The 26,786-nt window shown below is 64.7% G+C and overlaps 5 protein-coding genes across 5 annotated transcripts; 2 read left to right on the plus strand and 3 right to left on the minus strand.

The window, feature by feature from the left end:
* Positions 1 to 1,050: 1,050 nt before the first annotated feature.
* GPR62 (G protein-coupled receptor 62) lies at positions 1,051 to 2,456 on the minus strand. The gene has a single exon (XM_009688091.2). The coding sequence runs from the start codon at positions 2,361 to 2,363 to the stop codon at positions 1,134 to 1,136; it is 1,230 nt and encodes a 409-aa protein (XP_009686386.2). The 5' UTR covers positions 2,364 to 2,456; the 3' UTR covers positions 1,051 to 1,133.
* A 3,875-nt stretch (positions 2,457 to 6,331) lies between these two features.
* Positions 6,332 to 8,867, minus strand: LOC138061003 (PHD finger protein 7-like). Its single transcript, XM_068907512.1, has 8 exons — positions 8,777 to 8,867; positions 8,132 to 8,254; positions 7,686 to 7,870; positions 7,241 to 7,365; positions 6,946 to 7,108; positions 6,750 to 6,856; positions 6,406 to 6,519; positions 6,332 to 6,338 (listed from the first exon to the last, which is right to left on the minus strand). The coding sequence occupies exons 1-8, from the start codon at positions 8,865 to 8,867 to the stop codon at positions 6,332 to 6,334; spliced, it is 915 nt and encodes a 304-aa protein (XP_068763613.1).
* Positions 8,868 to 9,072: 205 nt separating this feature from the next.
* On the plus strand, positions 9,073 to 11,476 carry LOC138061004 (PHD finger protein 7-like). The gene is made up of 8 exons (XM_068907513.1): positions 9,073 to 9,177; positions 9,266 to 9,367; positions 9,663 to 9,787; positions 9,920 to 10,082; positions 10,172 to 10,278; positions 10,509 to 10,622; positions 10,815 to 10,933; positions 11,124 to 11,476. The coding sequence occupies exons 1-8, from the start codon at positions 9,091 to 9,093 to the stop codon at positions 11,474 to 11,476; spliced, it is 1,170 nt and encodes a 389-aa protein (XP_068763614.1). The 5' UTR covers positions 9,073 to 9,090.
* A 4,835-nt stretch (positions 11,477 to 16,311) lies between these two features.
* Positions 16,312 to 19,229, plus strand: LOC138061005 (PHD finger protein 7-like). Its single transcript, XM_068907514.1, has 6 exons — positions 16,312 to 16,416; positions 16,505 to 16,606; positions 16,908 to 17,032; positions 17,165 to 17,363; positions 18,161 to 18,240; positions 19,082 to 19,229. The coding sequence occupies exons 1-6, from the start codon at positions 16,330 to 16,332 to the stop codon at positions 19,227 to 19,229; spliced, it is 741 nt and encodes a 246-aa protein (XP_068763615.1). The 5' UTR covers positions 16,312 to 16,329.
* A 2,837-nt stretch (positions 19,230 to 22,066) lies between these two features.
* LOC138061006 (PHD finger protein 7-like) lies at positions 22,067 to 24,758 on the minus strand. Its single transcript, XM_068907515.1, has 8 exons — positions 24,376 to 24,758; positions 24,186 to 24,287; positions 23,753 to 23,877; positions 23,461 to 23,623; positions 23,265 to 23,371; positions 22,921 to 23,034; positions 22,610 to 22,728; positions 22,067 to 22,419 (listed from the first exon to the last, which is right to left on the minus strand). Exons 1-8 carry the CDS (start codon positions 24,460 to 24,462, stop codon positions 22,067 to 22,069), a joined length of 1,170 nt encoding a protein of 389 aa, XP_068763616.1. The 5' UTR covers positions 24,463 to 24,758.
* Positions 24,759 to 26,786: the final 2,028 nt, after the last annotated feature.

A 26,786-nucleotide genomic window follows, 5' to 3' on the forward strand; every position in this document is an offset into this window, starting at 1 on the left:
GCGCCCGCTGCTCCCTGCTCCTGGGCACGGCGGGGAACGGCAGCAGGCAGCCCCCTGTCTCCTCCCCTGCCGCTCGCAGCACCCCAGCCCGAGCGGTGGGGGAACCGCCGCTCCCGGCTCCTCCGCAGGCCCGCAGCTGAGCAGCATCCGCCTGCCCGCATCCCTGGCCGCTGGCCCAACTTGGCCCGGCACATGACTGCCGCGCGGGCCGGCTTCGGCTCGCGGCGCGGCTGGCTGTGTCAGTAAACAGCCCGGCACTGACTCACCACGGCCCTCCGTGCCAGCAGGCATCCTCCCTCCGGCTCCCCAGGGCGCGGGCGGTGGGAGAGCACGGTCCTGCCATGCCCGCCTCCCTGGCACCGCTCCCTCTTTCACCCCACAGCCGCTAGTTCAGCCCTGCTCATTCAACCCGTCGCAGGGTTGCCAGGTGCAGGGCCTCTCTCCCAGCGCCTCTTGCCGCTAGGCGCCGGGGGGGGAAACGCAGGGGACAGCGCTGCGGGCACCTCTCCCCTGTTAGCTAGCATGGGTTACAAGAGCTCCTCTGCCCAGACGTTAGTGGAGGGTTAGGTGCAGCCCGAGGACGGCGGGCTCCACGCTGGCTCTCTCAGCTCGGCATGGTGTCCGGGGACCGGAGCATCTCCCACCCAAAGCCCTGGCGTTACTGGCGTTAGTGGTGTTAGCTGGGACGATCCCTCCTGGGCAGGGCGTGGGGGACCCCTGTCCTTCTCTGCTGTTCATGGACAGCCCTCGCAGTGGGTCCCACCAGGCTGATGGGAAACGGGGGGGACTCCTTCCTCCGCTTCCGCATAGAAGCCCTTCAGCTGCCCAGCTTCCCCTTCCCGTGTCCCAAGGAGAGCCTGTCCACGTGGCTGTGCTGTGCTGGTGGAACCAGAGATGATCCCAGCGTGAGGAAAAACCTTGGGAGATGGAGACACCTCAAAATCTGCTGCCTTCTCCCATGTGGAGAAACCTGGCAGTCGCCTTCCTCTGCCATATAAGCCTGGAGAGGAGGCAAAATCTGGACAAGGACCCATCCAAATCCAAGAGGCAAGGCCCAAATGGATCAAGCTGGTCTCTTCTGGGCTCCCTACCTGCCCTGCTGCCCTGCATGGTGGCATAGGGCTCCCTCTTCCTCAGCTGCTCTCTTCGGGGACTTGACCTGGGATGGGGAAGCCCGTCCTGGTCTGGTCCAGCCTGTTCCTGGGGCTAGAGCTGATGCAGCTAGAGTGGGTTTCCAGTGTGCAAGTTGCCCTCTGGAGGAACTGTAGGAAATTTTCCTGGATAGAGGCCTCAGAGACAGAGAGACACAGTTCCTGGCCCAGTGGCCGGTTGAGATAGCTGCGCCCGAGCCTGGCGAGCTCCTCCCGGATCTGGCGGTTGAGCAGCCCATAGAAGAAGGGGTTGATGGCAAAGGACAAGTAGGCGAGCCAGGTGACCACAATCTCCCCGTGTCCCCCACCCACCGTGTCAGCAGTGACAGAGGAGTGCAAGTGGAAAGCAAAGAAGGGTAGCCAGCAGCACAAGAACTGTCCCACAATGAGGACCAAGGTGAGGATGGCCTTGTTGCCTCCCCAAAAGCGCTCTGGAGTCAGCCTGGGCAGCGGCAGGTTCCTGGTGGTGATAATGGTCACTTGGCTGGCAATGGAGTCGGATCGGTGCCTGGGTGCAGCTGCCCGTGCTGGCATGGGCAGCTGCTGCAGGGATGCCATCCGGGCCACACGGTAGATGCTGCAGTAGACAGTGAAGATGATGATGGTGGGCAAGATGAAGCAGACAATACTGAAGATGACCACAAAGACCTTCTTGTGGGCTCCTGGGCTCCAGTAGACTGTGCACCGGCTGGCGCTGGTGGCCCCGTTGTCTTGTGGCCAGCCCACCAGTGCCAAGACGGTCATGAGGGCAGACTTGATCCAAATGAAGACGACTGCGGCCACAGCCAGCCCACTGGTCATCTTGACCTCGTACCTCATGGGGTGGACAATGTAGTAGTACCGCTCCACACTGATGATGGAGATGGTGAGAATGGAGGCACTGATGAAGCAGACATTCAGGAATATCAAGGTCTGGCACTCGGCAATGCTGTAGATCACCCTGTTGAAGCAGGAGGAGCTTGAGATGATCCCCAGGGGCATGAGGAAGATGGCGGAGAGAAGGTCAACCAGGCAGAGGTGGCCGACAAAGATGAACTTCCTGAGAAGGGGGGTTTTGAGAATGACGATCATCACCACCGTGTTGGCCACCAGGGCAGTGGCAGTGAGCAGGACCATGCAGAGAAGGCCCACCACCTCCTGGAAGGTGGACTGCTCCGAGATGGAGAGCTGCTCTAGGCCACGCGTGGTGTTCAGCCCCGTTTGGCTCGCCATTCCCCCCGAGGGCTAAGCCAGAGGTTCCAGCACCCGGCCAGCAAAAGCTTTTTGCCTGCGTCCCTTAGAGGGAAAGCCCGCCACAGGCATGGTCGCAGTCTTCTCCACTAGCAGGTTCCTTGCCTGTGGCGGAGGGGAGAGGGGCAGGAAGAAGAAGAAGAAGCCAAATGAGGAAAAGCCACAGGGGAACCCAGAGATGCTCTCCAAGCTGAAGTGAACACCCCAGAGACGGTGGAGCAAGGAGAGGCCCTGGGGAGGTTGCAGTGCCCTGCGAGCCCAGGGCCAGAGGCCAGTCTGTCCTGAGGCTGGCTTAGGACAGCTCCCTGGGGCACCACCAGGATCCACCGGGATCCACGCCAGGTTGACAGCCCTTCTCCCTGCCCTGCGCTCACTGGCACTCGCTGAATAGAGGCAGTCCCCAAAGAGTGGCAAACTAACCCTTCTGCTAACCCTTGCGCAGCCCCAGTAGAGGCCCCATCCCTGCACCCCAACTCCAGCACCCCTCCCCACTCCTGCTGCCAGCCTTCCCGGGGGGAGTGGCACCAGGGTACCTTTGCTCCTCGGGAGATGAGCGATGCTCCCCTTCTCGTCAGGCTGCTGGAGCTGGTCCTTCTTGCTAGCATTACTCCGACAGCAGAAGCGGGGCCTCCGGCCCCAGGCAACGCCGTGTTCCCTGTTCCTCGTTCCTGCTACCCGTTAGTCATCTTGTTTGCTTGTAGCCTGCGAGCTGTGGATGGCACCGGCTGTCACTTCTGGGCTCTGCCGGCCCTTTGACAGCGCTCGCAGTCGCACGGAGGCAGCTGCTGGGTCCTAGCAGCACGCGGGTGCTCGGGAAGGGAGGACTGGCGTCCCCAACCCACTGTGCCCTTCCCAGGCACCTCAGAAACTTTGCAGCAAAGCAAAGAAAGACAACGCTCAGTGGGGGGTACCTGGAGTCCAGGTGCCTCCCTAGCCTGACTGCCCACTGTGCCAGGCCTGGTCCTTCTCCAGGGGCAGATGAGCCCCAAGGCCTCCCCAGGGCTTGGGGGACAGACGTAGGGGCACCTCAACGAGGTCTGCGCCATTGCCTCACCTCCTGTGTGTGGATGCTGTGGAGATGCCACCTGGACACTGGGGGCTGCGCAACCAGGAGGTACCCTCCCCCTGCACCCCTGGCACCCTTAGCCATGGGGCACGGTGGCAGGCTCTGCCATGTGTCCTGCCCAAGCGGGCGCGCAAAAGGACAGCGAGGGGCAGAGTCCGGCACGGCTCCAGCCGCAGGGTAGGCTCTCTCTCTGCAGGCTCTGAGTCCCACGGCAGGGCTCAGGGCTCAGGGCTCAGGGCTCAGGGAGGGAGGAGCTGCTCCAGGCCAAAACGCCTGCACCCACGCAGGGCAGATGGGCAGCAGTGTGCCTTGCTCATCCTCCTCCCTCCATAGCTCTGAGGCCATGGTGATGGGCAGGGGCCACCTACCTCCCTCTGGGGCGATTAGGGCATGCCACTGGCCAAGGCACCAGCTTTCATCTTAACTCTTTGGGCACCAGGCTGCCCCTCCAGCAGCCACCTCCGCCCACACCCATCGCTGCACGGACCTGCGCCCCCCCCTCTGCCTCCCCCCACTTCAGTCAGCGCTCCCTGCTCAGCACCCTCCCTGCTCAGCAGTCACGCACTGGCGCTGCCCAGTCTGAGGCACAGCGTTTTTATTTTGGGGTAAAGCAGGCCGGGCACCTCCGACCCCACAGCCACCCAGTCCCATGCCAGGCCCCGAGGGTGGTGGCCGCAAAGACCAGACCTCTGTGCTCCAGGTAACCCCAGCTGCAGGGCTGAGCCACGCTGTAGCACAGCCAGCGCTGTGTCCCTCCCCACCAGAGAGCCACACAGCTGGGGCTCCCTGCAGGGCCCACAGTCCCTCTGGGGCAGTGGGGACATCTGGGTGCCCACAGAGCCTGCATGGTGTCTCCTGCCCAAGGGGGCCCTGTGGCATGAGCTGTACCTTGTGCTCCTGGGAGGCTGGCTCCAGCAGGGAGAGCTGGCAGGAGAGCAGGGCAGAATCCTGATCCAATCGATGGGGCACCTCTTCCTCCTCTTCCTCTTCCTCTCTCACCTTCCGAGCCTGCAGGCTCTGCACCCCTTCAATGTCAGCCAGCACCTGCCAGGCACAGAGCACGGGCATCGTCATAGCCGGGCAGTGCCATCGCCCTCCTCTGCGCCCCTGCTGCTGGGCATCACGCTGAGCAACTGGGGCAACCCCTGTGCCATGCCAGCCCTGAGCCAGCCCCTGCACCTCCCAGCCCACCTGGAGGAACCAGGGGCCGGACAGGGGGGGTGCCACCGCAGAGCAGCGTGTCCTGCCAGGGCCATCTCCGCTGGGGCCCTCAGCCCTCTGTCCCCAGGGGCACGCAGAAGTGGACAACAAGCAGCGGTCCCGCCAAAAGCATGGAGAAGAGGTGCAGCCACCCTGCAGGGCGCCTCACCCAGAGGGCCACGTCGCGGGGCTTCACCTCAGGGAAGGAGAGGTGGAGATACCTCACCTCCTGCACCCGCATGGCCTCCCCTCACAGTGGGCACCTGGGGGCAGCCAAGGGAGCAAGGCCGAGGGAAGCAGCCCTGTCCGGGCACTGCCAGTGCCCACAGAGTTTTGGGTAGCCCCTGGGGACACTGCGCCTGCCCATGGGCAGCGGGGCAACACCAAGGGCACACCGGAGCCGACCACCTTTCTGCCCAGCTAATCCTGGGGTCGTTCCCACCATGCTGAGGCCGGAGCAGCCCTGATTTCCATAGTAGACCTCTTGTGCGTCCCCTAGGACGGCCCTTGCAGAGCCCTCTCGCATCTCAAATGCTGATGTTGCAGTCCCCGTCCTGTACAAACTCCTCCCTGAGGCTCCCACCCAAAAGCCAAGATTCCCCTGGCTCCTCAGCTGCCAGCAACTGCCCTTCGCTCCGGCTCAGCCCACCCGGCCTCCCGAGGCCAGCAAGGCCAGAGGCACGTGGCCAAGCCGCTCGCCACGTCTGCGGAAGGTCTTGCCAACGTGCGCAGAGAACACGGCCCCACCGCTCCCCTCCCCAGAACCAGCCCCCGAGAAAGGCAGGAAGCCAAGAAAAGTGGGATCTGCCAGGGCAGTTGAGATGAGGGGGCAGTTTTATTCTCCTGGGGGCAGGACATGGGTGCCAGTGCTTGGGGCCGGCACACGGCTCGTCCCGTGCGGGGCTCAGGGCCGGCTGTAGGGATGTCGCGGCCGGCGGAAGAGGCGGGAGCGTCGTGGCCGTCGCTCTGGCCCTGGCCGGCCCGCCTGGGGGCTGCTCTCGGCAGCCGGGCAGCTCAAAGACGGCCCCGCTTCGGCCTCGGCCTGGTTCTCGGTGCTGGAGCTCGCCAGGTCGGATCTGGAGCTGGAGCCGGAGGTGGTAACGGAGCTGGAGGAGGCCGGCGATTCAGCCTGGCTGCTGGTGCTGGAAGTGGCCAGCTCTGATTCGGAGCCGGAGGCTGCCGCGGAGCTGGACGCCGCCGCCGATCCTGGGCGGCTCGTGGTGCTGGGGCCGGCCGGCTCTGGCTGCGCCCTGGGGGCTGTGAGGGGAGGCGGGAAGGTCAGCAGCACGGCCGCAAGGCCCCGGGGCCGGCGAGGCCGGAGCGGTGCCCCCAGCCCTCCCGCAGGCACAGAGGCTCTGCCAGCCCTGCCCTGAGCACCCGCTGCCAGGCCTTGCCCGGCCCCGGCCCCAGCCCCAGCCCCGGGCCACCTGGCTGCTTTGCCTCTTACCGGGGCCCAGGCCGGCACACGCGTCGCATTCCCAGGCCTCTGCGGCCGTCCGTAGGGCCGAGCAGCGTCGGTGGGTCCCTTTGGAGGCGCAGGAGGAGCACAGCAGCAGCTCCCACGGCCTGGGGAAGCAAAGGGGTCGGTGCTTGTGGCAGCCGGGGCTGGCGGCGAGGCCAGGAAGGCAAAAGCACGGACGGCAAAGGCAGCGCAGCGAGGCAGCGCCCGGCCCAGCTCTTGCGCTCAGCGCCTGCTCCCGGCATGACGGCAGCTGCTGCCGCGCCGCCACCTGCCACGTTGCTGCTTTGCTCACGTACCCACTCTCCTCCGCCTGCTCCCTGCCTCGCCGGTAGAGGCACCGGCCGGCGTCGCACCGGCTGTGCCTCTCGTACAGCTCGTCAAAGTGGCCGTCCTCCTCCCAGGTGGGCAGCCTGCAGGAGAAGGGAGGCAAAGTCAGGAGGCTGCCCTGTGCCGCGCGCTGGGCACGTGCAGGACGCCCCCGCTCTCCCGGCCCCCCGCCCCGCTTCCAGCTCCGTGGGGAAGCCGGGGCCCGGCCAGCAGGAGCCCTGCGGGCCAGCACCGCCTCGGGAGCCCTTGGCCCCGCACAGCCCTTGTGCCCTCCTGTCCCGGGAGCCCGGCCCAAGGGCAGCAGGAAACCTACCTGAACGGGACCATGATCCCCATTTTCAACATTTCTGCCAGAAATTTCCTTTTGTTCTGGCATTGCGGGCAGCGGAAGCAGGCCCTGCCGGCGCTGAACGCCTGCCCCTGTGGGAGAGACAGCAGCAGCGTTAGCAGGGCGCTGCTGCTGGGCCCGGGCCGGGCCGGGCCCGCAGGGCGAGGGAAGGGCCTCCTACCTGGACGCAGGCCCGGTGGAACCAGGCCCCTTGGCACACGGGGCACACCATGGTGCCGAAGGAGAGCTGGTCCTCCAGCTGCTCCATGCAGATGATGCAGGGCGTTTCTCCATCCGGAGACACCTGCACCGTCTGCTGGGGGCGATGGTCCGAGCAGAAGGACCTGGGGACACACGGACGAGAGGGGCACGGTCAGGGAGCGCTCAGGCCTTCCACAGTGCCGGGCAGGGGGGCAAAGGGGGCACCAAGGAGCCCTCCGCAGCCCGGCTCCAGCTCCGGCCCCGGCAGCCCTTACTTGTACTCCCGGAAAAACTGCGTGACGCAGCCGTTCTCCGAGGCGCACGGGAGATGGAAGCTGCGGCTGCAGCCCTCCTGCTGGCACGCGATGGCGGCTCCCCGCTCGCCGCAAACAAAGCAGCTCTGCAGAGAGCACAGCAGCCCCCGTCAGCGACGGGCCCTGGGCCTCCACGGCCAGCCCCACGCCCCCACCAAAGGCCCAGGCACCTGGGCCCTGCTGCCTCCCGGCCCGCAGAGCCACCTCCCGCGCGAGGCTGCTGCCGGCGCGGCAGCCGCCAGGAGCTCCCGGCAGCAGGAGCCTTGCCCAGAAGTGCTCGGAGACACCGGCGTGCCTTTCCCGCGCCGCAGGCTGAGCTCTGCCGAGCCTCTCTGCGCACAAACCTCCCCGGCCCCGGCCCCGGCCCTGGCCCCGGCCCCGGCCCCGGCCCCGGCCAGGTCCTGACCTTCTGGGCTGCGCTCTTTATTGTCCGCCTGATATCTGCGGGCAAGAACCCGCAGATTCCTTCTTGGTCCGTGCCGCGCTGCAGCAGCCCGCTGGCCAGATACTGAAAAGCAGAGGAGCGCAGGAGCTCAGCGGGGAGCTCGGAGGCAGCGCGGCGGGGGGACGCCGGGGCAGCACCCGGGGCAGCTCACCAGGCAGCACTCGTGGACGCACAGCCCTTTGGCACGGTGCGTCGGCCCGCAGATGTTCGCGCTGACGTCCGCTCGCCGACACAGCATGCACGCTGCGGGGGAGAGAGCAGGCGTGCCCAGCGGTGAGCGCCGCGCCCGGGCCGAGGCAAGCGTCCCCGCGAGACTCCCCGAGGCCCTGCTCGGCCCCGGCCTTGCCGGGTGACCGCGCCAGGCCGCGGAGCGCAGCGAGCTGTGGGGACGGGCACGACGCCCTCACCCTTCTCGCTCGAGTCCGGCGCCTTCCTCTTCATCGTGAGCGCAGGGGTGGTCGATGGAGCACTCTGGAGAGCCCGGCCACAGCCGCGCCGGGGTTTCTCTTCCAGCCGCTGCTCTGACGCCCCTGCGGGAGAAGCGCGTCCCCAGTGAGCGTGCGGCGCGGGACCCACGAGCGGCGAGGCAGGGCCACCCACTGCCCCCCGGGAGCCCGGCACCAGCCCCTGCCTCCCCCGCCCTCACCTCCCCAAGCTGTGTGGAGGTGCTGCCTGCGCACTGGGGCCCTGCCGGGCCGCGCGGCTCTTTATCCGCGGCCCGGGCGGCCATGTCACAGAGCGCTGCTGTGACACGGCTCCCGATGCGGGGTGAGCTGGCGGGCCAAACATGGGCATGAGCGCTGCCGGCTACCTGCTGTCCTCTGTGACATGGCGACCGCCTCACGAGGGCTGTGTCACAGCGGCACTCTGTGACATGGCCGCCCGGGCTGCGGATAAAGAGCCGCGCGGCCCGGCAGGGCCCCAGTGCGCAGGCAGCACCTCCACACAGCTTGGGGAGGTGAGGGCGGGGGAGGCAGGGGCTGGTGCCGGGCTCCCGGGGGGCAGTGGGTGGCCCTGCCTCGCCGCTCGTGGGTCCCGCGCCGCACGCTCACTGGGGACGCGCTTCTCCCGCAGGGGCGTCAGAGCAGCGGCTGGAAGAGAAACCCCGGCGCGGCTGTGGCCGGGCTCTCCAGAGTGCTCCATCGACCACCCCTGCGCTCACGATGAAGAGGAAGGCGCCGGACTCGAGCGAGAAGGGTGAGGGCGTCGTGCCCGTCCCCACAGCTCGCTGCGCTCCGCGGCCTGGCGCGGTCACCCGGCAAGGCCGGGGCCGAGCAGGGCCTCGGGGAGTCTCGTGGGGACGCTTGCCTCGGCCCGGGCGCGGCGCTCACCGCTGGGCACGCCTGCTCTCTCCCCCGCAGCGTGCATGCTGTGTCGGCGAGCGGACGTCAGCGCGAACATCTGCGGGCCGACGCACCGTGCCAAAGGGCTGTGCGTCCACGAGTGCTGCCTGGTGAGCTGCCCCGGGTGCTGCCCCGGCGTCCCCCCGCCGCGCTGCCTCCGAGCTCCCCGCTGAGCTCCTGCGCTCCTCTGCTTTTCAGTATCTGGCCAGCGGGCTGCTGCAGCGCGGCACGGACCAGGAAGGAATCTGCGGGTTCTTGCCCGCAGATATCAGGCGGACAATAAAGAGCGCAGCCCAGAAGGTCAGGACCTGGCCGGGCCGGGGCCGGGGCCGGGGAGGTTTGTGCGCAGAGAGGCTCGGCAGAGCTCAGCCTGCGGCGCGGGAAAGGCACGCCGGTGTCTCCGAGCACTTCTGGGCAAGGCTCCTGCTGCCGGGAGCTCCTGGCGGCTGCCGCGCCGGCAGCAGCCTCGCGCGGGAGGTGGCTCTGCGGGCCGGGAGGCAGCAGGGCCCAGGTGCCTGGGCCTTTGGTGGGGGCGTGGGGCTGGCCGTGGAGGCCCAGGGCCCGTCGCTGACGGGGGCTGCTGTGCTCTCTGCAGAGCTGCTTTGTTTGCGGCGAGCGGGGAGCCGCCATCGCGTGCCAGCAGGAGGGCTGCAGCCGCAGCTTCCATCTCCCGTGCGCCTCGGAGAACGGCTGCGTCACGCAGTTTTTCCGGGAGTACAAGTAAGGGCTGCCGGGGCCGGAGCTGGAGCCGGGCTGCGGAGGGCTCCTTGGTGCCCCCTTTGCCCCCCTGCCCGGCACTGTGGAAGGCCTGAGCGCTCCCTGACCGTGCCCCTCTCGTCCGTGTGTCCCCAGGTCCTTCTGCTCGGACCATCGCCCCCAGCAGACGGTGCAGGTGTCTCCGGATGGAGAAACGCCCTGCATCATCTGCATGGAGCAGCTGGAGGACCAGCTCTCCTTCGGCACCATGGTGTGCCCCGTGTGCCAAGGGGCCTGGTTCCACCGGGCCTGCGTCCAGGTAGGAGGCCCTTCCCTCGCCCTGCGGGCCCGGCCCGGCCCGGGCCCAGCAGCAGCGCCCTGCTAACGCTGCTGCTGTCTCTCCCACAGGGGCAGGCGTTCAGCGCCGGCAGGGCCTGCTTCCGCTGCCTGCAATGCCAGAACAAAAGGAAATTTCTGGCAGAAATGTTGAAAATGGGGATCATGGTCCCGTTCAGGTAGGTTTCCTGCTGCCCTTGGGCCGGGCTCCCGGGACAGGAGGGCACAAGGGCTGTGCGGGGCCAAGGGCTCCCGAGGCGGTGCTGGCCCGCAGGGCTCCTGCTGGCCGGGCCCCGGCTTCCCCACGGAGCTGGAAGCGGGGCGGGGGGCCGGGAGAGCGGGGGCGTCCTGCACGTGCCCAGCGCGCGGCACAGGGCAGCCTCCCGACTTTGCCTCCCTTCTCCTGCAGGCTGCCCACCTGGGAGGAGGACGGCCACTTTGATGAGCTGTACGAGAGGCACAGCCGGTGCGACGCCGGCCGGTGCCTCTACCGGCGAGGCAGGGAGCAGGCGGAGGAGAGCGGGTACGTGAGCAAAGCAGCAACGTGGCAGGTGGCGGCGCGGCAGCAGCTGCCGCCACGCCGGGAGCAGGCGCTGAGCGCAAGAGCTGGGCCGGGCGCTGCCTCGCTGCGCTGCCTTTGCCGTCCGTGCTTTTGCCTTCCTGGCCTCGCCGCCAGCCCTGGCTGCCACAAGCACCGACCCCTTTGCTTCCCCAGGCCGTGGGAGCTGCTGCTGTGCTCCTCCTGCGCCTCCAAAGGGACCCACCGACGCTGCTCGGCCCTACGGACGGCCGCAGAGGCCTGGGAATGCGACGCGTGTGCCGGCCTGGGCCCCGGTAAGAGGCAAAGCAGCCAGGTGGCCCGGGGCTGGGGCTGGGGCCAGGGCCGGGCAAGGCCTGGCAGTGGGTGCTCAGGGCAGGGCTGGCAGAGCCTCTGTGCCCGCGGGAGGGCTGGGGGCACCGCTCCGGCCTCGCCAGCCCCGGGGCCTTGCGGCCGTGCTGCTGACCTTCCCGCCTCCCCTCACAGCCCCCAGGGCGCAGCCAGAGCCGGCCGGCCCCAGCACCACGAGCCGCCCAGGATCGGCGGCGGCGTCCAGCTCCGCGGCAGCCTCCGGCTCCGAATCAGAGCTGGCCACTTCCAGCACCAGCAGCCAGGCTGAATCGCCGGCCTCCTCCAGCTCCGTTACCACCTCCGGCTCCAGCTCCAGATCCGACCTGGCGAGCTCCAGCACCGAGAACCAGGCCGAGGCCGAAGCGGGGCCGTCTTTGAGCTGCCCGGCTGCCGAGAGCAGCCCCCAGGCGGGCCGGCCAGGGCCAGAGCGACGGCCACGACGCTCCCGCCTCTTCCGCCGGCCGCGACATCCCTACAGCCGGCCCTGAGCCCCGCACGGGACGAGCCGTGTGCCGGCCCCAAGCACTGGCACCCATGTCCTGCCCCCAGGAGAATAAAACTGCCCCCTCATCTCAACTGCCCTGGCAGATCCCACTTTTCTTGGCTTCCTGCCTTTCTCGGGGGCTGGTTCTGGGGAGGGGAGCGGTGGGGCCGTGTTCTCTGCGCACGTTGGCAAGACCTTCCGCAGACGTGGCGAGCGGCTTGGCCACGTGCCTCTGGCCTTGCTGGCCTCGGGAGGCCGGGTGGGCTGAGCCGGAGCGAAGGGCAGTTGCTGGCAGCTGAGGAGCCAGGGGACTCCTAGACTTCCTTGGCATGACGGGAGCAGTTCACATTGCTGGTGAGCGGGTGCCCGGGCAGCACCCTGGCCTTTTGGCCGTGAAACCTGGGCTCTCCTGGCCACATGTGCTTGGATGGATCCTGTGGGGCATCTCTGGCCCAGCAGGCCGCTCTCAGCCCGAGTCCAGGGTTAACGGGCGTCCCACATCCAGGCTGTGGCGACGCAGCACAGGAAGACCCTGTCCACTCTCCCCCAGGGCCCCTGGTCCCCCAGCAGGGCTGTGCGCACACCTGGGGGCCTCAAGCACACGTCGGGCAGCAGGGCCCAGCGGTTGGAGCAGGGGGAGCTCTCCCCGCGGCGCTCTCAGGCCGGGCGCTGGCAGGAGGCTCTGGGCAGAGGAACGCTTTGCTGGGGTGCTGCAGGGAGATCGCCCCGCGCACTGAAACCTTCCTCAGGGGCCCTGCCTGGCCGCAGGCAAAGAACCCCCAGGGAACGCTGACACGTGGAAAAGCAGCCCTAGAGGCGCGCTCACAACTTTAGCCAGTGCTCTCGTCTCTTGTTAGAGACTCTGTGAACATTAAGGATGAATTATTTCAAGGAAAAATAGCAAGGCACGGAAAACATTTCTGGAGACTACAGAGGCCTTTTTACCTCGGCTATGTGGCACGGAAACCCAAGTCTCTATACAGCAGAGGCAAAGAAATGGGGAGGTTTGCACATGAAGTTGGAGATATCTGTTCCAAAACGGGGATACCAGAACACAGGGAAATTCAGGCACTCTCTTAATCTTAGCACTGCCCTTTGGGCAACATGTGTTTTGGTCTTACACACTAAACAGTCACTGCTTATTTGACTCATGATAAGCGATTGAATTCCTTTGCTTCTGCCTCTGCCAGCTCATCTATGCAAATACGATGAGACTCTGTTCTGTGCAGTTGTTTAGTTCATACAATTGCAGGCATTTCAAATCGTTGCAGTAGTAGTTATCGAGGCTTCCCAGCAGCAGAAAAGAGGCAACGCTGTGTGCGCTAACCAAAGGGTCCTCCTGCATCCCCCTGAGAAGGGCTTTGAGAGGGTGCAGAACGCATCCCCTTGCTGTTGGGGAGAAGGCAGGCTCTTCCTGAGCCCCTTTGGCAGCTCCTCAGGCCCGCTGAGCCCGTCAGCGAGGAGCAGGCCAGCGCCCTTGGAGAAGTGCGGCTCGTTGCTCTGGAGCCTCGGCATGGCAGCGCTGTAAGGAGCGCCCATGCATGGCACGAGCCTTCCCTTTAAGGGATATCGGCAGAGGCCAGCCCTACGGCTTTGAGCTGCCTGACCTCGCCGTAAGCGGGGCCGAGGTCTGTGCCTGAAGGGCTTCATGCCCGGGTGGCGCTTGCCAGTTATGGGGACGGTGAAGGAACAAGATCAGCACAGCGAAGAAGCAACGCCATTCCCCAGCCCAGGCGCACCGGCCCAAGAGCAGGAGGGCTTTCCCTCCCCAGCGAGGGCACGGCCTGGCGCTCGAGCCCCAAGAGCACCCCAGGCCCCTCCCTTGCGCATCTCGCAGCGTCTTCCACCTCCCCTCCACACCCCCGCCAGCACTGACACGCCCCCCGAGAGCCCGCCCGCACCAAGACCGGCTCCCCACTCACCCACGGCAATCGCTACATGGTGCCCTTCAAAAGGCACCCGGAGGGAAACAGTAGAGGCTGCTGGCGGGCGGGCCACAGTCCTCCAGGCCTGCTCCAGAGACAGCGGTCTGCAGGAGCGCCAGCCAGGGCAACAGCTCGGGCCTGGCAGAGGGGCCGCCCTTCTTGCCCTTACCAGCCCGTGCTGCAGAAGCAGGGTCCTCCTCCAACAGCACGTCTGCGCAGAAGGCTCGAGGCTTGGCTGGAGCCCTCCGTCCGGGCTGGAGGCCAGTGTGGAAGGGCCGGGACGCCGGGGGCACGGCTGGTTGGGGAGGGGCCGGGAGAGGCAGGCGGAAGAGACTCGCCCCTCCCTTACACAGGGGCTCATTCCACCTGCGGGCTCAGCCAAGCTGCCTCATCCTGAGGGACCAAAGCAAAGACGTCGGCCCCTGCAGCACAGGGAACCCTCGGTGCTCAAGGCACCAGAGGCCTCCTGGCTTCTCAGCAAGAGAAAGGCACCTCTTGTGACCCTCAGCCTGCTCACAGAGCTGTCACTCGGCCAAGGCTGTCTGCAAGGCGCAGTGCCATAGGGGCACAGGCTGGAGCCCAGGTTCCTGGGAGCTCCGCGCTCAAGACAGCTCAGTGACCCCTTGAGCGCCAAGAATGCCACTGGCCTCCGACTTACAAGGGGCTCTCCCTGCCTGCCGAGCAAAAGCACCATCAAGACAAGAGGCCCCTGCAGCACACGCCCACACCGATTACGGGGTGGCTGCAGGGCTGTTCTTCTGCCTGTCAGGGTGCTACTAGCTTGGGCTTTTCCTTCTCTGCTCCAGCTGTCATGTTCTGTCACCGAGATACCAGTGTCGCTATCTGTGGGCCGAAACACCCCCAGCAAGGGACTCTGTCCATGAGTTCTACCTGGTGAGTTTCCCTTGGGTCTCCCTCCAGCTTCCCCAGCAACAGTCTCAGCCTCACTGACCTCCTTGACTCCTGGAATTTTGTCTTTTTTTTTAACTTGCCCGTAGGCTGTTGCAGCAAAGGCCTGAGGAGGAAAGACTCTGTGAGTTCTTGCCTGTGGGCATCCCCCGAGGGATGGGGAGGATGCCTGCTTTTCCCTGGGGAGAAGCTTTCTCAGTGGGGCAAGCTGCCCTATCTGCCCTAAGGCTACCCCAAACTCTCTGGGCACTGGTGGTGCCTGGGCAGGGCTGCTTCCCTCGGCCTTGCTCCCTTGGCTGCCCCCAGGTGCCCAGTGTGTGCAGAGGACGTGGGGGTGCAGGAGGTGAGGTATCTCCACCTCTCCTTCCCTGAGGTGAAGCCCCGCCACCTGGCCCTCTGGGTGAGCCTCCCTGCAGGGTGCTGCACCTCTTCTCCGTGCTTTTGGGGGGAGCGCTGCTTGCTGTCCACTTCTGTGTGCCCCTGGGGACACAGAGCTGGGGGCCCCAGTGGAGATGCCCCTGGCAGGGGCAGGACATGTTGCTCTGCGATGGCACCCCCCTGTCCAGCCCCTGGTTCCTCCTCTGGGTGGGGGGCCAGGGCCGGGCCGGCCAAACGGGGCTTTCCAGGCTCCTGTTGGCGCTCCAGCAGTTCCTCGTCTTCTTCTGGCTCTTTGGAGCTCAGTGTTTCCTGGCCACACTGCTCCAGCCTGTGCCTTTCCCCTTGGCTCCTTGCTTCTCCACCTAAGTGGGCTGCACCCAAGGACAAGACCCCGGCCACAGCCGATGGGCTGTGTCCCCTGAGCAGGGTGCTGCGTGCCTGGGTGAGAGCGCAGCAGAAGCTGCACCTGCCCATGGGCAGTGGGGCGACACCGAGGGCACACTGGAGCCGGCCACCTTTCTACCAGTGGTGGGGGGGTGGTTGGTCTGGAGACCCTGGGGAGGTGGGCTGTGGGCAGAACGGGAGGGAGACCCTCACCCCAGCTAATCCCGGGGTCGTTCCCACCATGCTGATGCCGGAGCAGCCCTGATTTCCATAGTAGACCTCTTGTGCGTCCCCTAGGACGGCCCTTGCAGAGCCCTCTCGCATCTCAAATGCTGATGTTGCAGTCCCCGTCCTGTACAAACTCCTCCCTGAGGCTCCCACCCAAAAGCCAAGATTCCCCTGGCTCCTCAGCTGCCAGCAACTGCCCTTCGCTCCGGCTCAGCCCACCCGGCCTCCCGAGGCCAGCAAGGCCAGAGGCACGTGGCCAAGCCGCTCGCCACGTCTGCGGAAGGTCTTGCCAACGTGCACAGAGAACACGGCCCCACCGCTCCCCTCCCCAGAACCAGCCCCCGAGAAAGGCAGGAAGCCAAGAAAAGTGGGATCTGCCAGGGCAGTTGAGATGAGGGGGCAGTTTTATTCTCCTGGGGGCAGGACATGGGTGCCAGTGCTTGGGGCTGGCACACGGCTCGTCCCGTGCGGGGCTCAGGGCCGGCTGTAGGGATGTCGTGGCCGCTGGAAGAGCCTGCTGCCCGGGCGGCCACTGTTGTGACCACAGACCACTGCTGTGGCACAGCCGCAAATGCGGGGTGAGCTTGTCAAATAGGAGCATGAGCGCCCTTTGCTTCCTGCTGTCCCTTGTGACATGGCCATCACCTCACTAGAGCTGTGTCACAGCAGTGCTCTGTGACATGGCCGCCTGGAACACGTATAAAGAGCTGCATGCTCACTGGGGACGCGCTTCTCCCGCAGGGGCGTCAGAGCAGCGGCTGGAAGAGAAACCCCGGCGCGGCTGTGGCCGGGCTCTCCAGAGTGCTCCATCGACCACCCCTGCGCTCACGATGAAGAGGAAGGCGCCGGACTCGAGCGAGAAGGGTGAGGGCGTCGTGCCCGTCCCCACAGCTCGCTGCGCTCCGCAGCCTGGCGCGGTCACCCGGCAAGGCCGGGGCCGAGCAGGGCCTCGGGGAGTCTCGCGGGGACGCTTGCCTCGGCCCGGGCGCGGCGCTCACCGCTGGGCACGCCTGCTCTCTCCCCCGCAGCGTGCATGCTGTGTCGGCGAGCGGACGTCAGCGCGAACATCTGCGGGCCGACGCACCGTGCCAAAGGGCTGTGCGTCCACGAGTGCTGCCTGGTGAGCTGCCCCGGGTGCTGCCCCGGCGTCCCCCCGCCGCGCTGCCTCCGAGCTCCCCGCTGAGCTCCTGCGCTCCTCTGCTTTTCAGTATCTGGCCAGCGGGCTGCTGCAGCGCGGCACGGACCAGGAAGGAATCTGCGGGTTCTTGCCCGCAGATATCAGGCGGACAATAAAGAGCGCAGCCCAGAAGGTCAGGACCTGGCCGGGCCGGGGCCGGGGCCGGGGCCGGGGAGGTTTGTGCGCGGAGAGGCTCGGCAGAGCTCAGCCTGCGGCACGGGAAAGGCACGCCGGTGTCTCCGAGCACTTCTGGGCAAGGCTCCTGCTGCCGGGAGCTCCTGGCGGCTGCCGCGCCGGCAGCAGCCTCGCGCGGGAGGTGGCTCTGCGGGCCGGGAGGCAGCAGGGCCCAGGTGCCTGGGCCTTTGGTGGGGGCGTGGGGCTGGCCGTGGAGGCCCAGGGCCCGTCGCTGACGGGGGCTGCTGTGCTCTCTGCAGAGCTGCTTTGTTTGCGGCGAGCGGGGAGCCGCCATCGCGTGCCAGCAGGAGGGCTGCAGCCGCAGCTTCCATCTCCCGTGCGCCTCGGAGAACGGCTGCGTCACGCAGTTTTTCCGGGAGTACAAGTAAGGGCTGCCGGGGCCGGAGCTGGAGCCGGGCTGCGGAGGGCTCCTTGGTGCCCCCTTTGCCCCCCTGCCCGGCACTGTGGAAGGCCTGAGCGCTCCCTGACCGTGCCCCTCTCGTCCGTGTGTCCCCAGGTCCTTCTGCTCGGACCATCGCCCCCAGCAGACGGTGCAGGTGTCTCCGGATGGAGAAACCACTGTACCTTTATTTCCCAAGTTATTTCCCAACTTCTGGATTGTGCTGAGAACATATTTGAGCTCTACCAAAAAGCGGGCATCTCTGTCTCATTGGAGAGAGGAGTTTCCTGGCAGCATCTCCACTGCAATGCTCTGGGTACCCAGCAGAAATAGTACAGGCCGATATGGAGATAAAATAGTAAGCCAGTGGATTATGCTGCAGCAGGGAGGAGTCAACAAGAAAGCAAAAAAAACTTGACATGAGTACTATCACTGGTAGAACGTAAAAAAAAGGAGAATTTCATATGGAAATAAGCAAGACAGTTGAGCCTGTGCCACTCTTCGATGGCCCATTCAGTTTGATGGCTTGGGGTGTATCCCTCTCTGAGAGGCACCTGAGATTCATATAGTTGGAATAGACTTTGGAGAGGAGAAACTAAACCAAGACTTTAACAAAACCTGGACAGTAAAACTTCCCGACCTTTAATCTGCTCTCTGACACTTAACGTTGTATGCCCAGATAACTCTGGGGCACACCTAGGTTGTTCCAGCTCTAAAACAAGCGATAATACTGCTTCACAAATTGCCAAGAAGAGCCCTGGTGTTTCGCTCCTAAACCGCACTCCACCCGAGAAGCTCCGATGGCTGCAGGTGCAGTTGTTCAGAGACTCCAGACAAGAAGGGGGGCAGAGATGGCAAATCACGTTCCTTCAGAAGAAAAGTAAGGGATGTTTCCTGCCATACAGAAACTGAGTTTGCCTTTGTGTCCAGTCTTGACTCTCCAGCTCCAAGTTTTTGCTAGTCGGTTTTCTGCCAGGTTAAGGATTTGAATTAGCTCAGAAGGGGTTCAGTAGCCACCCAACCCAGCAGAAAGCGAATGCTTCAGCTGAGGAAGGCAGAAATGACCTCCTGTTTTGGCATACCTGTGACTGAGTGGCCCACCCTGTCCTGCAGAACAGCAGCAGCCTGATGATTGCACGTGATCAGCACCTCAAAACCCTTGAAACTCAGCTGGTCCAAGAAGAAACCATCTTGTAATTTCCAGCCTCCGTTTATTCAAGGCCAGCTTGTAAATGTTTATTGCTCTACTGCCATGGATGTGATTTAGCTTAAAGAAGTCATCTTCTGGGGTTTGCCCCTCAAACTACTTAGGCAGGAGACGCTGGTTGTCTCAGTCATCACTCAGTTCAACTCTCAGAGCAAGTGGTCCTTTAGTTCCTGAAATAACTCCTATCAAGTTAAACGGTCTCACGCATATCCGTGCGAGATCCCATTTCTCACACGTGGGTGCAAAATTTGATACGTCGGAGAAAGTGAAGGCACTGGTGCGAACAATGTCCAGGATGCTGCTGCTTTTGCAAGACCTCGCTGGATAAATCCTACGATCGCACAAGCCTTTCCTTCTCACGCAGGTCACTTCGGGGCTTACGCAGTCCTTACGGAGACTGGTCCCAAGCGCCGCCGCTTAACCTCGCACCTTCAGCCCAACTCGGGCCGAACCCGCTGCCGCCTGCCGAGCTGGGTGCGCACATGCATGGGGCTGCACCACGACGGCACTGGTAGCCAGGGGCTGGCCCCCGCCTGGGCGCACCGACCTCGGGCGGGATGCGGCCTCGCCGGGCAGGCGCTTGTGCAAACGTGCTCTTGTCCTGCTGCCGGAGCAGCCAGCTCCAAACAGGCCAAGGCCAGCGGGCCCCCAGCGGCTTGCAGGGCAAACCACGGAGACTTGCCTTTTAACGGCTGCATTTCCAGTTTTGAAAGCTACCAAGTCACGAGCTCATTTCTGAATGGCTGCGGAAAGGGCCGTGCAAAAAACACGTTGTAAGAGCCAAGATGCCCCCTTTTAATTTTCTCTCCGGCTTTTTCCTTTTGCAGCCCCAGTATTCGTTTGCTGCGCGTGGCAAAGCGCCTCTCCGCGCTTGAGAGCGCTGATGCTCTGCTGCCCAAAACAGGCTGCCCTGCCTCGTGCTGGCAGTTTTGTGCCGCCACCGAGGCACCAAGCGGGAGCCTTCAGCTGATGTGAAGCCCGAGGGACCCTGAGCTTTCCTGGGGCCTGGCGTCGCGCACAGCAGGTGCCCTGGCTCGCCAGGGCACGTGAAGACAACGTAGCCCTCGTGAAACTGCAAACTAGCCGCAGCAGAACAAAGGTTCAGGAGGACTGTGAACCCCTGCTTCATTTTTCTCCTCCTCCAACTCAACCAAGTAGGTGTTATTTACATGTCGATGTATGTGGATTTAATTGTGCACAAGAAACACATGAGTTGATACAATAGTGCCCTGCCTGGATAAATTGACTTCTGTTTTGACTGTTGGATTTGCTCGGAATTAGAACACTCTGTGTCAGTTTCTGTTAACGAAAGAGCTCATTCGGGGCAGAGTCATCTTCAGCGGTACACGTTTGGAAGAATGTTTCCCTGAGAAGTTTGCCAAGTGTGGGAAGGAGAAAAGGTTTCCTTGCAGAGTGGCTGCTAAAGAGCTCTGTGGAAGTTGGTGGGAGAGCTCGGAGGCTGAACCAAAGTGGACCGGTGGCAAGAGCGTGAAGCAAATCCTGCGGGGTCGCTGTGCCATTTGAACAGCCCTCTGCTCTTTGGCGAAGTGCAGGAGATCTTAGGGCACGTGCTCCGACTGCCTACCTGGTAGATCGCGATGGAGTCTGCGAGTTGGCGCATTAGTATCGGCAGGGAACCACTCTCCCCTCGGAGAAGGCCGGGGGAACCTAGGAGCTGTTCCGTAGGGCTTTTGTGCCAATGCAGAGGCCAGAACTCTAGCCGTACTGATAGAGGGCAGGCTGATTTTACCCGGTTGAAGTGATGTCTTGATTAAGAAAAAGAAGGCGGGGGCGGGGGAGAGGGAGGTGCGTTCCTGCTGCCTGGGGAACCCTCCTGAGGCTGCAGCCTGGGCTGCTTAACACTGGGCCCTGCACCAGCATCTGGGCCAAAGCTTGTGTTCCAGCATGGTTGCCAAAGACCCCCAGAGACCCAGAGATGAACCAGCTCCCTCAGCAGCGCCGTAACTAGCCCTGGTACAGCACACATTTCATAGGGTCAACAGCCTCTGCTCTACACTTCCCGCTTGTGTTTTATTCAGAAGACGTGATGGTAGGCCTTCAAAGAGAAGGCTGTCAAGGGAAGGCTAGCGTCTTCCCCATCCTTCCTGGCTGCTTGCTAAACTTTGGAAGAGTCTTTCCCTTGGAGCAGGATGGGACAGCTCAGGTGTATAAGATGATGACAGTGAGCGTTGTTTACTCAGATGCTTGTGCAAGTCTCTTCCACTGAAAATACCTTCTTGTTCACTTCAGGCAAGTTGTCGGGCTGTTTTGATCAATGTGAAGAGCCAGGGCCATTTCTGGACTGTCGGCCAGGTAGGGCCACAGTCACAGACAGACATTTTTGTACCTAGCTCTCTTGTCGCGGGAAGGGAACCAGGCTGTGGGTTACAGTCCCCGCAGAGGTGCTAGGTGCATTCCAAGGACCTGGGCACAGCCACGCTAGTTAGCGTCTTGGAGGAAGAGCGCCCAAGTCCAATAGCTTTCCCTAACTGGCTCCTCCAAAGGGATGTTTCCTGAGCTCCGCCAATGCATAGCTGAAGTGTGGACCGTTTTCTATACGCTGCCTGCAATTGTATGAACTAAACAACTGCACAGAACAGAGTCTCATCGTATTTGCATAGATGAGCCGGCAGAGGCAGAAGCAAAGGAATTCAATCGCTTATCATGAGTCAAATAAGCAGTGACTGTTTAGCGTGTAAGACCAAAACACATGTTGCCCAAAGGGCAGTGCTAAGATTAAGAGAGTGCCTGAATTTCCCTGTGTTCTGGTATCCCCGTTTTGGAACAGATATCTCCAACTTCATGTGCAAACCTCCCCATTTCTTTGCCTCTGCTGTATAGAGACTTGGGTTTCCGTGCCACGTAGCCGAGGTAAAAAGGCCTCTGTAGTCTCCAGAAATGTTTTCCGTGCCTTGCTATTTTTCCTTGAAATAATTCATCCTTAATGTTCACAGAGTCTCTAACAAGAGACGAGAGCACTGGCTAAAGTTGTGAGCGCGCCTCTAGGGCTGCTTTTCCACGTGTCAGCGTTCCCTGGGGGTTCTTTGCCTGCGGCCAGGCAGGGCCCCTGAGGAAGGTTTCAGTGCGCGGGGCGATCTCCCTGCAGCACCCCAGCAAAGCGTTCCTCTGCCCAGAGCCTCCTGCCAGCGCCCGGCCTGAGAGCGCCGCGGGGAGAGCTCCCCCTGCTCCAACCGCTGGGCCCTGCTGCCCGACGTGTGCTTGAGGCCCCCAGGTGTGCGCACAGCCCTGCTGGGGGACCAGGGGCCCTGGGGGAGAGTGGACAGGGTCTTCCTGTGCTGCGTCGCCACAGCCTGGATGTGGGACGCCCGTTAACCCTGGACTCGGGCTGAGAGCGGCCTGCTGGGCCAGAGATGCCCCACAGGATCCATCCAAGCACATGTGGCCAGGAGAGCCCAGGTTTCACGGCCAAAAGGCCAGGGTGCTGCCCGGGCACCCGCTCACCAGCAATGTGAACTGCTCCCGTCATGCCAAGGAAGTCTAGGAGTCCCCTGGCTCCTCAGCTGCCAGCAACTGCCCTTCGCTCCGGCTCAGCCCACCCGGCCTCCCGAGGCCAGCAAGGCCAGAGGCACGTGGCCAAGCCGCTCGCCACGTCTGCGGAAGGTCTTGCCAACGTGCGCAGAGAACACGGCCCCACCGCTCCCCTCCCCAGAACCAGCCCCCGAGAAAGGCAGGAAGCCAAGAAAAGTGGGATCTGCCAGGGCAGTTGAGATGAGGGGGCAGTTTTATTCTCCTGGGGGCAGGACATGGGTGCCAGTGCTTGGGGCCGGCACACGGCTCGTCCCGTGCGGGGCTCAGGGCCGGCTGTAGGGATGTCGCGGCCGGCGGAAGAGGCGGGAGCGTCGTGGCCGTCGCTCTGGCCCTGGCCGGCCCGCCTGGGGGCTGCTCTCAGCAGCCGGGCAGCTCAAAGACGGCCCCGCTTCGGCCTCGGCCTGGTTCTCGGTGCTGGAGCTCGCCAGGTCGGATCTGGAGCTGGAGCCGGAGGTGGTAACGGAGCTGGAGGAGGCCGGCGATTCAGCCTGGCTGCTGGTGCTGGAAGTGGCCAGCTCTGATTCGGAGCCGGAGGCTGCCGCGGAGCTGGACGCCGCCGCCGATCCTGGGCGGCTCGTGGTGCTGGGGCCGGCCGGCTCTGGCTGCGCCCTGGGGGCTGTGAGGGGAGGCGGGAAGGTCAGCAGCACGGCCGCAAGGCCCCGGGGCCGGCGAGGCCGGAGCGGTGCCCCCAGCCCTCCCGCGGGCACAGAGGCTCTGCCAGCCCTGCCCTGAGCACCCACTGCCAGGCCTTGCCCGGCCCTGGCCCCAGCCCCAGCCCCGGGCCACCTGGCTGCTTTGCCTCTTACCGGGGCCCAGGCCGGCACACGCGTCGCATTCCCAGGCCTCTGCGGCCGTCCGTAGGGCCGAGCAGCGTCGGTGGGTCCCTTTGGAGGCGCAGGAGGAGCACAGCAGCAGCTCCCACGGCCTGGGGAAGCAAAGGGGTCGGTGCTTGTGGCAGCCGGGGCTGGCGGCGAGGCCAGGAAGGCAAAAGCACGGACGGCAAAGGCAGCGCAGCGAGGCAGCGCCCGGCCCAGCTCTTGCGCTCAGCGCCTGCTCCCGGCGTGACGGCAGCTGCTGCCGCGCCGCCACCTGCCACGTTGCTGCTTTGCTCACGTACCCGCTCTCCTCCGCCTGCTCCCTGCCTCGCCGGTAGAGGCACCGGCCGGCGTCGCACCGGCTGTGCCTCTCGTACAGCTCGTCAAAGTGGCCGTCCTCCTCCCAGGTGGGCAGCCTGCAGGAGAAGGGAGGCAAAGTCGGGAGGCTGCCCTGTGCCGCGCGCTGGGCACGTGCAGGACGCCCCCGCTCTCCCGGCCCCCCGCCCCGCTTCCAGCTCCGTGGGGAAGCCGGGGCCCGGCCAGCAGGAGCCCTGCGGGCCAGCACCGCCTCGGGAGCCCTTGGCCCCGCACAGCCCTTGTGCCCTCCTGTCCCGGGAGCCCGGCCCAAGGGCAGCAGGAAACCTACCTGAACGGGACCATGATCCCCATTTTCAACATTTCTGCCAGAAATTTCCTTTTGTTCTGGCATTGCGGGCAGCGGAAGCAGGCCCTGCCGGCGCTGAACGCCTGCCCCTGTGGGAGAGACAGCAGCAGCGTTAGCAGGGCGCTGCTGCTGGGCCCGGGCCGGGCCGGGCCCGCAGGGCGAGGGAAGGGCCTCCTACCTGGACGCAGGCCCGGTGGAACCAGGCCCCTTGGCACACAGGGCACACCATGGTGCCGAAGGAGAGCTGGTCCTCCAGCTGCTCCATGCAGATGATGCAGGGCGTTTCTCCATCCGGAGACACCTGCACCGTCTGCTGGGGGCGATGGTCCGAGCAGAAGGACCTGGGGACACACGGACGAGAGGGGCACGGTCAGGGAGCGCTCAGGCCTTCCACAGTGCCAGGCAGGGGGGCAAAGGGGGCAAGGAGCCCTCCGCAGCCCGGCTCCAGCTCCGGCCCCGGCAGCCCTTACTTGTACTCCCGGAAAAACTGCGTGACGCAGCCGTTCTCCGAGGCGCACGGGAGATGGAAGCTGCGGCTGCAGCCCTCCTGCTGGCACGCGATGGCGGCTCCCCGCTCGCCGCAAACAAAGCAGCTCTGCAGAGAGCACAGCAGCCCCCGTCAGCGACGGGCCCTGGGCCTCCACGGCCAGCCCCACGCCCCCACCAAAGGCCCAGGCACCTGGGCCCTGCTGCCTCCCGGCCCGCAGAGCCACCTCCCGCGCGAGGCTGCTGCCGGCGTGGCAGCCGCCAGGAGCTCCCGGCAGCAGGAGCCTTGCCCAGAAGTGCTCGGAGACACCGGCGTGCCTTTCCCGCGCCGCAGGCTGAGCTCTGCCGAGCCTCTCCGCGCACAAACCTCCCCGGCCCCGGCCCCGGCCCCGGCCCCGGCCCCGGCCAGGTCCTGACCTTCTGGGCTGCGCTCTTTATTGTCCGCCTGATATCTGCGGGCAAGAACCCGCAGATTCCTTCCTGGTCCGTGCCGCGCTGCAGCAGCCCGCTGGCCAGATACTGAAAAGCAGAGGAGCGCAGGAGCTCAGCGGGGAGCTCGGAGGCAGCGCGGCGGGGGGACGCCGGGGCAGCACCCGGGGCAGCTCACCAGGCAGCACTCGTGGACGCACAGCCCTTTGGCACGGTGCGTCGGCCCGCAGATGTTCGCGCTGACGTCCGCTCGCCGACACAGCATGCACGCTGCGGGGGAGAGAGCAGGCGTGCCCAGCGGTGAGCGCCGCGCCCGGGCCGAGGCAAGCGTCCCCGCGAGACTCCCCGAGGCCCTGCTCGGCCCCGGCCTTGCCGGGTGACCGCGCCAGGCCGCGGAGCGCAGCGAGCTGTGGGGACGGGCACGACGCCCTCACCCTTCTCGCTCGAGTCCGGCGCCTTCCTCTTCATCGTGAGCGCAGGGGTGGTCGATGGAGCACTCTGGAGAGCCCGGCCACAGCCGCGCCGGGGTTTCTCTTCCAGCCGCTGCTCTGACGCCCCTGCGGGAGAAGCGCGTCCCCAGTGAGCATGCAGCTCTTTATACGTGTTCCAGGCGGCCATGTCACAGAGCACTGCTGTGACACAGCTCTAGTGAGGTGATGGCCATGTCACAAGGGACAGCAGGAAGCAAAGGGCGCTCATGCTCCTATTTGACAAGCTCACCCCGCATTGGCGGCTGTGCCACAGCAGTGGTCTGTGGTCACAACAGTGGCCGCCCGGGCAGCAGGCTCTTCCAGCGGCCACGACATCCCTACAGCCGGCCCTGAGCCCCGCACGGGACGAGCCGTGTGCCAGCCCCAAGCACTGGCACCCATGTCCTGCCCCCAGGAGAATAAAACTGCCCCCTCATCTCAACTGCCCTGGCAGATCCCACTTTTCTTGGCTTCCTGCCTTTCTCGGGGGCTGGTTCTGGGGAGGGGAGCGGTGGGGCCGTGTTCTCTGGGCACGTTGGCAAGACCTTCCGCAGACGTGGCGAGCGGCTTGGCCACGTGCCTCTGGCCTTGCTGGCCTCGGGAGGCCGGGTGGGCTGAGCCGGAGCGAAGGGCAGTTGCTGGCAGCTGAGGAGCCAGGGGGATCTTGGCTTTTGGGTGGGAGCCTCAGGGAGGAGTTTGTACGGGATGGGGACCGCAACATCAGCATTTGGGGTGGGACAGGGCTCTGCAAGGGCCGTCCTAGGGGACACACAAGAGGTCTACTATGGAAATCAGGGCTGCTCTGGCATCAGCATGGTGGGAATGACCCCGGGATTAGCTGGGGTGAGGGTCTCCCTCCCGTTCTGCCCACAGCCCACCTCCCCAGGGTCTCCAGACCAACCACCCCCCCACCACTGGTAGAAAGGTGGCCGGCTCCAGTGTGCCCTCGGTGTCGCCCCACTGCCCATGGGCAGGTGCAGCTTCTGCTGTGCTCTCACCCAGGCACGCAGCACCCTGCTCAGGGGACACAGCCCATCGGCTGTGGCCGGGGTCTTGTCCTTGGGTGCAGCCCACTTAGGTGGAGAAGCAAGGAGCCAAGGGGAAAGGCACAGGCTGGAGCAGTGTGGCCAGGAAACACTGAGCTCCAAAGAGCCAGAAGAAGACGAGGAACTGCTGGAGCGCCAACAGGAGCCTGGAAAGCCCCGTTTGGCCGGCCCGGCCCTGGCCCCCCACCCAGAGGAGGAACCAGGGGCTGGACAGGGGGGTGCCATCGCAGAGCAACATGTCCTGCCCCTGCCAGGGGCATCTCCACTGGGGCCCCCAGCTCTGTGTCCCCAGGGGCACACAGAAGTGGACAGCAAGCAGCGCTCCCCCCAAAAGCACGGAGAAGAGGTGCAGCACCCTGCAGGGAGGCTCACCCAGAGGGCCAGGTGGCGGGGCTTCACCTCAGGGAAGGAGAGGTGGAGATACCTCACCTCCTGCACCCCCACGTCCTCTGCACACACTGGGCACCTGGGGGCAGCCAAGGGAGCAAGGCCGAGGGAAGCAGCCCTGCCCAGGCACCACCAGTGCCCACAGAGTTTGGGGTAGCCTTAGGGCAGATAGGGCAGCTTGCCCCACTGAGAAAGCTTCTCCCCAGGGAAAAGCAGGCATCCTCCCCATCCCTCGGGGGATGCCCACAGGCAAGAACTCACAGAGTCTTTCCTCCTCAGGCCTTTGCTGCAACAGCCTACGGGCAAGTTAAAAAAAAAGACAAAATTCCAGGAGTCAAGGAGGTCAGTGAGGCTGAGACTGTTGCTGGGGAAGCTGGAGGGAGACCCAAGGGAAACTCACCAGGTAGAACTCATGGACAGAGTCCCTTGCTGGGGGGTGTTTCGGCCCACAGATAGCGACACTGGTATCTCGGTGACAGAACATGACAGCTGGAGCAGAGAAGGAAAAGCCCAAGCTAGTAGCACCCTGACAGGCAGAAGAACAGCCCTGCAGCCACCCTGTAATCGGTGTGGGCGTGTGCTGCAGGGGCCTCTTGTCTTGATGGTGCTTTTGCTCGGCAGGCAGGGAGAGCCCCTTGTAAGTCGGAGGCCAGTGGCATTCTTGGCGCTCAAGGGGTCACTGAGCT

This window comes from Struthio camelus, chromosome 14, assembly GCF_040807025.1.
Source record: "Struthio camelus isolate bStrCam1 chromosome 14, bStrCam1.hap1, whole genome shotgun sequence".
In the NCBI taxonomy this organism is placed as follows: Eukaryota; Metazoa; Chordata; class Aves; order Struthioniformes; family Struthionidae; genus Struthio; species Struthio camelus.